At 52.8% G+C, this 11,485-nt stretch overlaps 5 protein-coding genes across 5 annotated transcripts; 2 read left to right on the top strand and 3 right to left on the bottom strand.

The window, feature by feature from the left end:
• Positions 1-1,309: 1,309 nt before the first annotated feature.
• C7974DRAFT_432163 (40S ribosomal protein S21) lies at positions 1,310-1,727 on the bottom strand (the record flags this gene model as incomplete). Its single annotated transcript, XM_046144831.1, has 3 exons — positions 1,310-1,519; positions 1,574-1,593; positions 1,697-1,727. The coding sequence occupies 3 exons, from the start codon at positions 1,725-1,727 to the stop codon at positions 1,310-1,312; spliced, it is 261 nt and encodes an 86-aa protein (XP_046000688.1).
• Positions 1,728-2,261: 534 nt separating this feature from the next.
• Positions 2,262-4,042, top strand: C7974DRAFT_136513 (uncharacterized protein). Its single transcript, XM_046135487.1, has one exon. The coding sequence runs from the start codon at positions 2,397-2,399 to the stop codon at positions 3,933-3,935; it is 1,539 nt and encodes a 512-aa protein (XP_046000687.1). The 5' UTR covers positions 2,262-2,396; the 3' UTR covers positions 3,936-4,042.
• A 1,710-nt stretch (positions 4,043-5,752) lies between these two features.
• Positions 5,753-7,368, bottom strand: C7974DRAFT_136477 (uncharacterized protein). Its single transcript, XM_046135486.1, has 2 exons — positions 6,816-7,368; positions 5,753-6,443 (listed from the first exon to the last, which is right to left on the bottom strand). The coding sequence occupies exons 1-2, from the start codon at positions 7,117-7,119 to the stop codon at positions 5,911-5,913; spliced, it is 837 nt and encodes a 278-aa protein (XP_046000686.1). The 5' UTR covers positions 7,120-7,368; the 3' UTR covers positions 5,753-5,910.
• A 576-nt stretch (positions 7,369-7,944) lies between these two features.
• Positions 7,945-9,791, top strand: C7974DRAFT_388966 (centromere protein Chl4/mis15/CENP-N). The gene has a single exon (XM_046141319.1). The coding sequence runs from the start codon at positions 8,123-8,125 to the stop codon at positions 9,647-9,649; it is 1,527 nt and encodes a 508-aa protein (XP_046000685.1). The 5' UTR covers positions 7,945-8,122; the 3' UTR covers positions 9,650-9,791.
• Positions 9,792-10,277: 486 nt separating this feature from the next.
• C7974DRAFT_388964 (uncharacterized protein) lies at positions 10,278-11,417 on the bottom strand. Its single transcript, XM_046141318.1, has 2 exons — positions 11,178-11,417; positions 10,278-11,101 (listed from the first exon to the last, which is right to left on the bottom strand). The coding sequence occupies exons 1-2, from the start codon at positions 11,372-11,374 to the stop codon at positions 10,432-10,434; spliced, it is 867 nt and encodes a 288-aa protein (XP_046000684.1). The 5' UTR covers positions 11,375-11,417; the 3' UTR covers positions 10,278-10,431.
• Between the last annotated feature and the right edge of the window lie 68 nt (positions 11,418-11,485).

The following is an 11,485-nucleotide window of genomic DNA, read 5'->3' as shown; positions in this document are numbered from 1 at the left end:
TGTAGCTTATGCTTTGTTTTGTGTTGGAAGCCAGGGGTTAGGCCGAACACCAAAAGAACGTTGTTAAGATAAGACTGTGAGACAGAAACCCCACCTACTCGGGACAGCAATGCATGCTCGTATGCGTGCTCAACAGCCCGCATGAAACGCGAACATGCACCCACCAGAGACGTATATGCGCTGTGATGTAAAAACCGACAGGCATCAAATAATCTAGAACCGACATATCTGTCTCTCGCAACCCAGCCAAAATCCCAGTGCGATGGTAATCGGGGATGCGCATACACTTGCCGTGCCGACTGTATCTTGGCACCAGGAACCACGCGGGACGGCGCCGCTCCAGATCCTCTCCGAAGCCTGGTCAGCAGGTGCAAACACCCGTACCTATTGTTCGTCAGTTGTTGCACGGCAGGATCGACACATGGGAAGTGATTGGAATGGGCCCACAGGCGAGCCGAGGTGTGGAGGGGCAGGCAAATACGAGGTGAGATGGAGTTGGGCGACGGAGGTTAAAGCTGCCCCGCGGTGGGCTTTGGGTTTGCGAGTGTTGGCGGCTGTATGCACGTTTACCCGGTGACTTCATGTCGCCTTGTTTCGCATTAGGAGCCACGTCGGGTCGTCGGGCGATGGGGGGTTTGGGCTCTCCAGGACATCTTGTCTTGACTTCGGTCTCCTGCGGGAGTGGTGCTGTTGGCGGAATAGACGGCTACTGCTCATTGGCTGGGTCTGTTTCTTCTTGCATTGAGGTCAAGATGTTGCATCGAATCCGTATTGGTGACGTGCTTTTGTTGGTACATAGACCAAGCGCAGTACATTCATGGGTTGTGCCTAAAAGGGCTACAATTTGACGCAAGATCATCAGATCGACGTGACTTTGGCTCCTACGCTGGAGGAGAATCGACGGACAAAAGTTAATAACGGAACAATCGTGGATCTAAGAATCAGAAGTGTGCGAGGTTCTGGTCAGTAGTCTAAGTCACAACAGTTGGCAAGACTTCCAACTATGATCCTGTTGCATGCGTACACCTGCAATTGAGAATGGTAACTGAGCGCACTGCAGCGACGGAGGAGCGTTTTGGATTCGATCGTATTGGTTCCTAACCAGTTCCTTGCCTCGTGACACCGTGAAAGTCTTCATGAGATAGGAGATGAAGGCCTAAGTCGCCATGAAATGCATGCCCACGCCTCTGAGACGCAGCTCAGATTCCGAATATCCTGGGTCCGGTCAGCCAATGCCCTCCTATTCAACAATGCCCAGCAGCATTGCGTACAGATGTCCGCGTACCTCAACTCCATTTCCATCAACCGTTTACCTCGACGCAGACCAGACGCTCTTGAGGAAGCCGTCGCGCTGTGTGAGCCTGTTCAGGCTGTCGTCGGACTCGCCCATGGCGCGGACGAAGCCAGAGAGGGCGTAGACCTGGTTCTCGCCGGTGTAGCGACCGTTCTCATCGACCTTGGCGACGCTGATCTGGACGGAAGCGTGGTCCTTGGCCTTGATGATGCGTCCGGTAGCGGACTGCGGTGGAATTAGTATCGCGCGAGGGGTTCAGGTCGTGCGGTGCGGTCTTACGCATTTGCGGGGGACGTAAACTGGGAATTGTCAGCGACTGTTCAGATGGCTGCCACCAGACCTAGGTTCAATCGCATTGCGAAGACCCCTGTCCGAGCTCCAGCAGATCGCGGGCGTCCTTACGGTCAACGAGCTCGCCGCGTTCGTTCTCCATTTTGGCTGGTATATAGAAAGACGGGAGGGTGGTCTTTGAAGTCGCTACGGGTGGGCTGTCGTCGAGTTCGTGGTTTTCGCGGCGTGTGGGAATATCGCACACTAATCCGCTCCGCTCGCTTAGTGTGCGAGCGCCAAGAGGGCCAATCCGCTTTCGGTGCACTAGTCATGTGTTGTCTATAACCATTCCCAGCAACACCACGAACATGGAATCGGCTCTATAGTTAAATGGAATATTAACTTCCGTTTTAATTCATCTGCACGTACAGTCTCGCATTCAGACGTACTCCTATGTTGAAGACGAAGTGGGGTATAAGTCGGCTCTGAACGACTCACGAGTGAGTATAAAAAACGCTGATAGTCAACAATTAGGTTGAAGACCACAGGCGCTTTCAAGATGGGCAAAGCAGTCTAGAAGCACATAGCTTGATAGTGGGGATTACGCAGTGCCTATACCGTAGAACAAGAGACGCACTGTGTGACGAACACTACTGAATGACTAATCGGTGGCCTTGCCCGTTTCGCCCCCACCACTCTTCTCATCTCGACCTGTCGACTCGACATACTTAGGAGTGCAGCTAACAATATCAAACATATCTGTGGACTTTCCTTCATACTCCGTACTTCTGGTCTGTTTGGGGTGTGAGGGCCAGGTTTCGTCATCTACCACATGGCAACGATCATCAACAGCGACTCGGTCAGCTTCCCTCCTCTACCATCGCAGGCCATCAAATCCCACCACCTAAATGAGAAAACCGCTGGATCTAAATTCCAACAACCAGGAACCATTCATCAATATGCCACACTCAACGATCTACCAGATGAGCTGGTTCTAGAGATCCTGTCGTATCTACCTGGAATCGATATGCAAAACTTTCAGCTACATACACTGCTAAGCCTATCATTAACGACCCGCAATCTTCATCGCATTGTCAGCGATAAGCTGTATGCTACTTACGACAGCTATTTCTGCGAGCCATATCTCTTCCTCCGCACACTAGTTTCGAATTCGCACCTCGGCGGTAGCGTGCGTCATGCCAAGTTCCGTTATGGCGACGATGCTCATCTTGAACGGACGCGGTACTCACCGACTGCTCGTGACAAGAAGATCATCAAGGAGGGGATGAGAGACCTCGATTTTCCTGACTGGAAAGGATGGGCTACTCGCTGCAACGCCGAGAGCATAGAGCTCGACATCCTACACACAGCTGTGATGTTACACACTCCAAATCTTATGTCACTTGATGTTGAGGATGGGCAGATTTCGGCCTACGCGAAGGCCAAATGGCCTGAGCTCATCAAAAAAGCAACAACCGGCGAGCACTTTGGGCACGCGCATCGGTTCAGTGCGCTCAAGTTCGTGCGTATTGACGCTCAGAATATGGTTATACATCATCTTGTTCCTCTGTTGCGTTTGCAGTCTCTGCAGAGACTCGAGCTGCGAGACCTGACCGAGTTCGAGCTGGACATGCGCGCGCCAGCCGAGCTCAGGCGTCTGCTTCCGGACGGCTGCAATAACCTCGAAGCCCTCGTCCTAGAGGAGTGTTCTTTGCGCTTCAATACACTGGTAACTCTCATCAACTCGATACGAAGTCTGAAAAGTTTCCGGTTTCACGGTGACCAGGAAAGCATACTTCTAGACGGGTCTGGCAACGTGCTCCTGAATGCCTTATGTCAACAGAAGGAAAACCTAGAAAGCCTTGATATCTATCACGAACCGCAACACAAAGAAGACGAATATCCCCTCGTCCATGACGGGCTTGAACAATTTCCAAGACTTCGAGACCTGAAGTGCCCGCTACGCATGGTTGTGAATGTACGCGCAGGTGCTTCCGCGACTATCCTCGAATTCCTACCACCTGCCATCGAATCGCTCTGTCTTTCGATCCGGTGGGGTGCAGATGAAGAGCTTTTCCTCCCTGTTCTTGAGCGCATGGCGAGCGACTATGCGACCACAGTCCCTGGTTTGGCAAGTCTTCAGCTCAATGTCCAAGTGCTTGCTGAAGAATTGGATTACGATTGGGAGCGTCTTGTCAAGGCCTACTCGAATACTAGCGTCAACCTCATCATCAATCAGCCGTCTGACAGCGATGACGAGTGGGGTGATTGGCGAACTGTGTCTTCAGACTCAGATGAGTCTTCAGAGGATTCGGATGAGGTCGATCTGTACGGTGATAGCGAGAGCGAAAGCGACAGCGATGAAGAATAGGATGGATTTACACCTTTGATCTGAGAAGTCGATGCATCCCCGGCTGTGGAACCATATGAAAGTCAGTCATCACCCTGGCCATTGCCCCACTCGGTCGTGTCCCACGGCTATCTCTGTTCGTGGATTTACTATGGTAAAGTCGAGAATAGCAAGCAGACATTGTGTGATGGGCACAGCAGGTTGTAATGTCCACAGGTAGTGTCAACTCGCATCTTTCATACGAATACTGCCTTCCTCCAACATATCTCTGAACAGGAGGTCATGTTATCAAAGTGACTATGTCGTGGCATATTTTCATAAATGAATCCTGATCCAGCTAGCAAACTATGACCAGACCTTACCCTCGCTTTCAATCGTCTTTGTTGGGAAAAGCCGTCGTTGAACAAGCAGTCGGGTGTGCGGACGTCTGGGAATAGACGGATGGTCTGTATTGTAGATCGTTGCATTTAGATACAGCATTTGACATCCTTTCTTGATGTATCGTCAATTGTAGGTGTGCATGTAGTGATAGCCACATCAACAGAAACCAGAGCACAAGTAATGTCAGCATTGCATAAAAATTTGAGAAGTCTCCGTCGGCCACAGTATTTTTGTCCATGTCGAGGGCGTCACTGTCCAGTGATCTTGGTTGGACATCTCTGTTCCTCATACTTACCAGTTTGAGGTAAGCCGGCATCGAGAAGCAACTGTAGACGCGAATATCTGAAGGCAGGTGGACGCCACACACCTACACTTCAAACATGATATTGAATGTGTTACCAAAGGAGAAAGCTTAGATCCAAGCCCCCTGCATCAGACTGGAAGACTGAAGGGTATTAAGAGAATTCCGGTCAACGACGCAGTCCGGCGCTTGCCTTCGGGTACTACAGAGAACAGAGGACACAACGGATGTGTATGTAATGACCAATCCCCACTGCTTTTTTTTTCAACTCGTGGATTAGAATATTAGAAGCTTGTCAGCTCATCGGTCGAAGCGTGTTGCAAACCCTGTGGGATACTCTATAAGCAGGACTGGATGTGTAGGAGAGCATCAGTCAATTACACAGCTACAGTCAAGATACCGTCACTCCTACGACGTTGATGTGGAATCAACCTTACCCTCGAGATCGAACATTTTCGCCTTGCACCTCCCTGCAGAGAGCTGGCCACGTGCATTTCAACAGCACTCTGGCGTGTCAGCAGCACAGTACTGTGCAAACGAGGTAGCAACCACTACACTCACCAACCCACACACAGCGCCAACCGCCCAGCAGACACACATTATAGCACTGAACTCAGCACAAACCCACGCTCAATTTCACCTACCACTCACCGGCCACCGCTTGCCGCGCCATACGCCCCATCCCACACGCCTATACCCAACACTTTCCGTCAAACGAAACCATGTGTCAGCTCCGATCCCGGCTCGGCCCTTAGCCTCGAGTGACAGTCCTGCAGGGTCCTCTTCGTACAGTCTAGGCCAGGTGCGACAAGGCTCTTCGCGAGATGTGCGAGCGACACAGTGTGGGGGCATGCGCCGGGAGCATGCAGCGCGGCCTGCGGTGGGAAACGCATGGGAAGCAGGGGTGTGAGGGGGACGGGTCGGTGAATGGTTTGCAGGATGTTGCTGGGTGGTGCCGAGCGGCGCTGGCTGATTTGGGGGTTGGTGTGATAGCGTCATTTTTTTGCGGAATGGCGAATGTATATTCGGCCGTGTCCGAGAGGACCCGCAAGGGTTTTGGGACGCCTGAGGGTGAGGGAGATCAAGATGGACAGAGTGGCATGATGGGATGGAAGATGGAAGTAGAGAAGTAGATGATGTATAGAAATGGGTAGTCTTTGGATTATGTTAGACAAAACAAAAGGTATCGCATATCGCTCGTCACTCGTATATCGGCCTCCAATCCCCCCGTTATGCAAATCATCGAAACCCCAGGTGCTAACAGCTGGGGTATTGAAACAGTCTAATAACATTTTTGGCTCCGGCCTTCGTGACCTATGCCTGAGTGCCCACACCCTCAGTGTGTGCAGGGCTACTCCGTCCAGCCTTCTGCTCCTCGTGCTTGTTAAGCAGGGCCTTGATGTCGGAAGACGAGCTCTTTCCCGCGCTCTTCTCGGTGATCAGACTCTTAAGCCATGTGTTTTCGGTCTCGAGCTGTCCGATCCTAGCCTCCAGCTGCTGCACGCGGTCGCTCATGTCCTTGGCGGTCTTCTCGAGAGCTTGCTCACGCTGCTTCTTCTTGACGCGGAAGCGCGCGGATGCGGCGGTGTTGCGACGACGCTTGTCTTCTTCGGCGGCAACACGTGCATGCTCATCGAGGTAGACCGGTGTGTCGGCAGTCATGTCCTCAGCCTTGCGCTTCTTTGATGCCGAGTCATCGTAGTTGATAGGTGAGATGGCGCTTGGTTGCGGTGCGTATGTAGCCGATAGAGGGTAGTGGGGTTGTTGCGGCTGCGACAGACTGGGCATGGATGTGTCGATGATGGGTGCCGTGTTGAAGTTGGAGAAGTCGGTGAATTGGAAGTCGCCTGCAAAGAGGTCAAAGTCAGCCATGGCCGCGTGCGAAATGATTGCGATGTGGCAGTCTGGTGTAACAGCAAACGCGGAGAAGTGCAGAGTTCAAGACTTGAGTCGCGAGGTGCCCTGCTTGCGCCGGGCAATTGCGTGCTTAGAGGGGATGTTAAGCTCAGCGGCACTGCAGCCTCTCCGGCGCTGTGAATGGCTGGGACAGGTGTGGGGGTTGTGATGCACATGGCAGTGGGGCATGTACCCAGGCTGCACATGTGATTGGCCAGGGAAACAGGCAAGACTGCTAGCCATATGGATGAACGACCACGGAGAATGTAGGGTCGGTGAGAAGGAGAGAAGCGACAAACGCGTCTAGTGGAATGCAAACTTACTGTCCAAGTTGAAGTCCATGTTGGGCTTTGTGCTCGGCGCGCTGATGCTGTTCCTCGGGGAATTCTCGGCGGTCGGTTGTGTGGAGGGTTTGATGTCGTCGAAGTCAACACCGAAGTCGATGGGTGAGTTGAGATTGACGTTGGTGCCGCCGTTGATATCGAAGAAGTCTGTGTTCAAGAACGCAGAGAAGTCTTCGGCTACGGGTTGCGGATCCGCGATGCTCTCCGTGGGTGGTGACAGTTGGTTTAGATTTGCAATGTACTGGGACACATTGGGTCCGCGCGGTCCCTTGTATCCCGACATGAGCGTTCGGCGTGCTGATCGAGGACTGACGATGGGCGTGACAGTTGTTGTTGGAATGATGGAGTCCAATATCGAGGGGTTTTCGTGGAGTCGGCTGGACCCGCTAAGAGGCTACGAACAATGGGTCCGAATCGACGCGGCTGCGTCAAGCGCGTTTTGCGTCGCTATCTCCGGAACTCTTGGTCGGAAGAGACTGTTCCACACAAGGTGATGTCGCGCAACTGTGGTCGTGAGATGGTGCGTGGTGGCAGAGTGGTGACAGCTGCGAATGGTGACGTTTAGTCGAATTCAGTGCCTGGAGGGAATTTGTGAGCCACTCAGCCCCGCGCTATCGGACGTGCGCAAGCGTTAGGGTGACAGATTTGCCAATGTAATGCTGCCGATGTTGATGCGGTTGCCGAGATCGTGCGCAGCGCTCACCCCACGCTCTGAACACGGAACGCTATCCGACTGTCGCAAGTCTTCTCCAGTTGGGGTCATGCAGTTCACGATGGTGTCATGAAGGTAGCGATTACACTGCGCTTCTCGCGGCGCTCGACACTGCTACACATAACTCGGTTGTCTTACCTGCAAATGCTTAGTATTGTTCTGCTCACTAATTGTAAGCTTTGTAATCGAAAGACGCATCGGAAGTGCAGTAGCCAATCACGTCTCAGTGCCGCGCACCGCGATTACTGCCGACGATCATGACGGACAAGCTCCGGGCAGGAGCGTTTGCAGCGTGAAGTGCCGTCGGTTCCTTGGGCTGGAGGGCTTTCAGCACGTGACTCTTGCAACCGGCTATGTCGCACTTTTGGAAGGACGCGCTGAACCTTGGACATCATCAAATCAGATGAGCAGCTGTTGGCATGTTTGCTACAGTAGAGGCTGAACCTGCCCAAAGGCATAAAGGCTTGGTTGCTACGGTCACGTGCAGCTCGTCGCGCTTGACGCGTACCGGCCGATAAGGCACTCGATAAACAACACCATAGCTCCCATGTAGAGCATCAATGCGCCGCACGCCATGGCTACTGCTCCAGACTACAAAAACATCCCCCACTCACATCGCCTGCCTGTCACCCACCGCGATATCCAGCGCACCTTCACGAAGTTGTCCCGCCAATCGCTCATCTCGCTCGCGCAGCAATGGCTGAGCAAGAAGAACCGCGACTTCTGCAGGCCATTTCTCCTCGGCGACCGCAATGGGACCGAAGACGAGGAAGACGATGAACTGAGCGAGGAGCTATATGAGCCGGCACAGAGCTTTGAGGAGCTGCTTGAGACATACAAGGAGCTGGCCGCGCGCAAGGGCGGGAGGAGAGAGGTGCTTGACCGCATACTTGAGGGAGACTGGAGGAGCGGGATATCAATGTACATGCTCGCCACGGCCGAGATACAATATCTGCTCGACCATCCTAACTCGTTGCGCTGGACTGCCAGGCGATTGACAAGGATACCCAATGCACGCTCAGCCGTTACCGACATGGAGGTCACGAACGACTCAGATCATCTCCCCCGCTTCCAAGCACAGACGTTCATGTCGAATCTTGCCCGCGAGCTGATTCCGCTGATGAAAGCGCACTATCTGATCACCAGGATCAAGACATCGCCCATGACTATTCTACGTGTCTACATCCACGACTCTCCGTATAGCAACGAGAGCTCACTGGCTCTGGACACAAGCGGCTCAGATAGTGCTAAGGCTGTATTCTTCGTGTGGCCCAATGGGTCGCCGTTCGTATATTCGTCCCTGGCAACACACACCGGACAGGTAGTGGGCGATGACGGCCGACATTTGAGGGACATCGTGCAGCAGGCAATACCTAAGGCTTTTTCCCGACCTTCGGCAAGGTATCAACTCACAAGCACGAACTTCACCAGCAAATCACTCGATGCTCTTCTCACCTACCGGGGGCCGGGTAAGAGTAATGGCGCCATGGGAGGTTGGAGTATCTTTCAAGATCATAGCTTCAGCCAAAATGCATTGGACTTTATCACTACTCAGAAAAGTGACGAGCACGGCAAGGAGAGCAAGGGAAAGCATGTCGCCAACACTTCGGCCAAGATCGGGCCCGGGCGGCCAAAGAGGTCCCTAGATGCCACCGAGACGCCCGAGTCGAAGTGGAGGAAGGAAGTGGCACAGGGCAGATTTGGAACTTCTGCGCAGCCTGACGACGGTCAGGGTCTTGAGCGATTCGAGGTCCGCATTGACGATCCCTTTCCAGTCACACAAAGCCCTGGTGCAGAGACAGACGGTCACACCCCGAGATCTAGTGCGCAAACGTCGAATCGCGGACGTAGAGGTCGACCCTCAATCCTCGACAGAACAGCCGAAGAGACCGAGCAGCTCCAAAACGAAGAAGGCTGGACGCCTAACGTCCGCATCGCATTTACAGGCACACACGTCTTTGCTGGCATCAGACAGCTGGTCGAAGAGGGCATCGTCGACGGCGAGAAGATGCCCGGGTGGATGACAGGCGAGGCGGCTGTTACCATAGGCGCTGTGAAGAATGGCAGAATGAGAGCGAAAGACGGTGTCCCCGGTACTTGAACGTGTCATTGTGGGCTTAGCGGGCGTCATGATGTTGATATACCCAGGGTAGTGCGGCGTACGGCGTTCTTGTTGGTGCTACTGGCGCTGCAAGATTGGTAACGAAGCTTTGATCTCTAACAAGTCAATTGATCACGAATGATGATCGACTCCTTTCTTCGCTGATTGCTTCTTCAACTCTCAGTGGAGCTCTTTTACTCGACAGAGGTCATGTCTCACGAATACAGGGAAAGAACCCTTCACTCTTGATAATTGCAGTCCACTAGCTCGGCATACGCTACGACAGGCCCCCAGGCGAATGACCCGAAGCAAAGAACGTAAGCGATTGAGCACTTGTGCGCGTGGGCAATACAGCACTTGTACGTGTCAGCCTCCACTTTCACAGCCTTGCACCCTCTATTAATTAGGTCGTGATCGTATGGAAGTAAACTTAGACCTGGCAAAGACGGCAGCGTTCTCCACACAGACGCTAAGACCAATGATTGACATCATAATCTACTTCAACCAGATCCAGTGCCACTATGGCACCTAGTGATCGGTCCTTCAGCTTCATTCGCTTGTGTGTTCGTGGCACACACACATGGTAATTTCACAAGCGAGTAAACATAGGTGAAGACTGTTAGCTCAGCCGTATTTCAAATAAACTGGTTGTCCAACAAGTTGTATACCGGGTCCCATGCCTTGTGAATGTGTAGCGCACTTTCGCTTTCTGTTGCTCGAACGTTCTTCCCGCTGACAGCTAGACCCCTGTGTCTCATATCTACAATAAGATATCTGTTTGTTCAGACCTTCTTCCGCGTGCTTCGTCGTGTTCCTTCTGTAGGTACCTTTTGCTCTTGTGCTTTTCTCTTCGTGCCTTTCTTCTCTATATTTTCATCTTTGGACAAGAGCTTGGCAGAATCTTTGGCTCCATCTTGATGATCTCCTCCGCCTTTGATCCCTGAATCATCCTCCTTCCCCTCCTTTGCTGTCACTTTTGCACGCGGCTGCGCCCCAATTGTCTTCTTCTCCGTCGTCTTCTCCTCTCCACCAACGCCACCATCCATGTCCAACTTCTCCATCCCTAAAACATATGCCACCTTCTCTGCCTGCGTAGCCCCAACGTCCAACCTCTCCCTCAACGCCCTGATGCTCGCAAGAATTTCTTTGTACTCACTAACGTTATACTTGATCTTCCTCTCCCACCCTTCCCCTGCGCCAGAACCGCCCCAATGTGTCCAGCGAAAAAGCTCATCGGAAAAGAAGGGCACTTCATCAGGCTGATACACGCTGAGAAGCAGGGACGCGGTCGCGGGGCCAATGCCGCGGAGTTGTGTGAGGATCTTGAGGGCGGCCATGACATCCCCGCCGGACTCGAGGGAAGAAAAGGCCGATTGAGTAGTCGCTTTGATCAAGTCTGCGGGGTTGGATTTGACGAGATTCATGAGCGCTGGACGGAAGGTGCCATGTTTACTGCTGAGCGTTAGCGTACAATTTCCTAACACCCTTGATGATTTTATGTTTGAGGGCGAGAGAAGGTCGAGCGCACAGTTTCCATTCGACCAGCTTCTCCACATCAGCCTTTAACAAATGCGGATCCCCTTTCATGTTCTCCAATTTCGCTGGCACCATCTGATAGCGAAGGGCGTCCAGGTCTGCTAGTATCGACGGTGCGGCGCCTGGATAGCGTGCTAATGCTGCTCTGAACACATCTGAAGAGATCTTTTCGACGTGTAAGGGTGTCATGATAGCTTTGTTATTGATGTTGCTGTCGCTGTCGCTGTCGCTGTTGGTGTAGATGGGATTGGGTCGGATGACGCGTCGGAACGCGTGAGCGCGATATCACGTGAGGCCGAG

The sequence above is a fragment of the Boeremia exigua genome, assembly GCF_020726555.1.
Source record: "Boeremia exigua strain MPI-SDFR-AT-0100 chromosome Unknown C7974scaffold_3, whole genome shotgun sequence".
NCBI lineage: Eukaryota > Fungi > Ascomycota > Dothideomycetes > Pleosporales > Didymellaceae > Boeremia > Boeremia exigua.
This window is presented reverse-complemented; position numbering and strand designations above follow the sequence as displayed.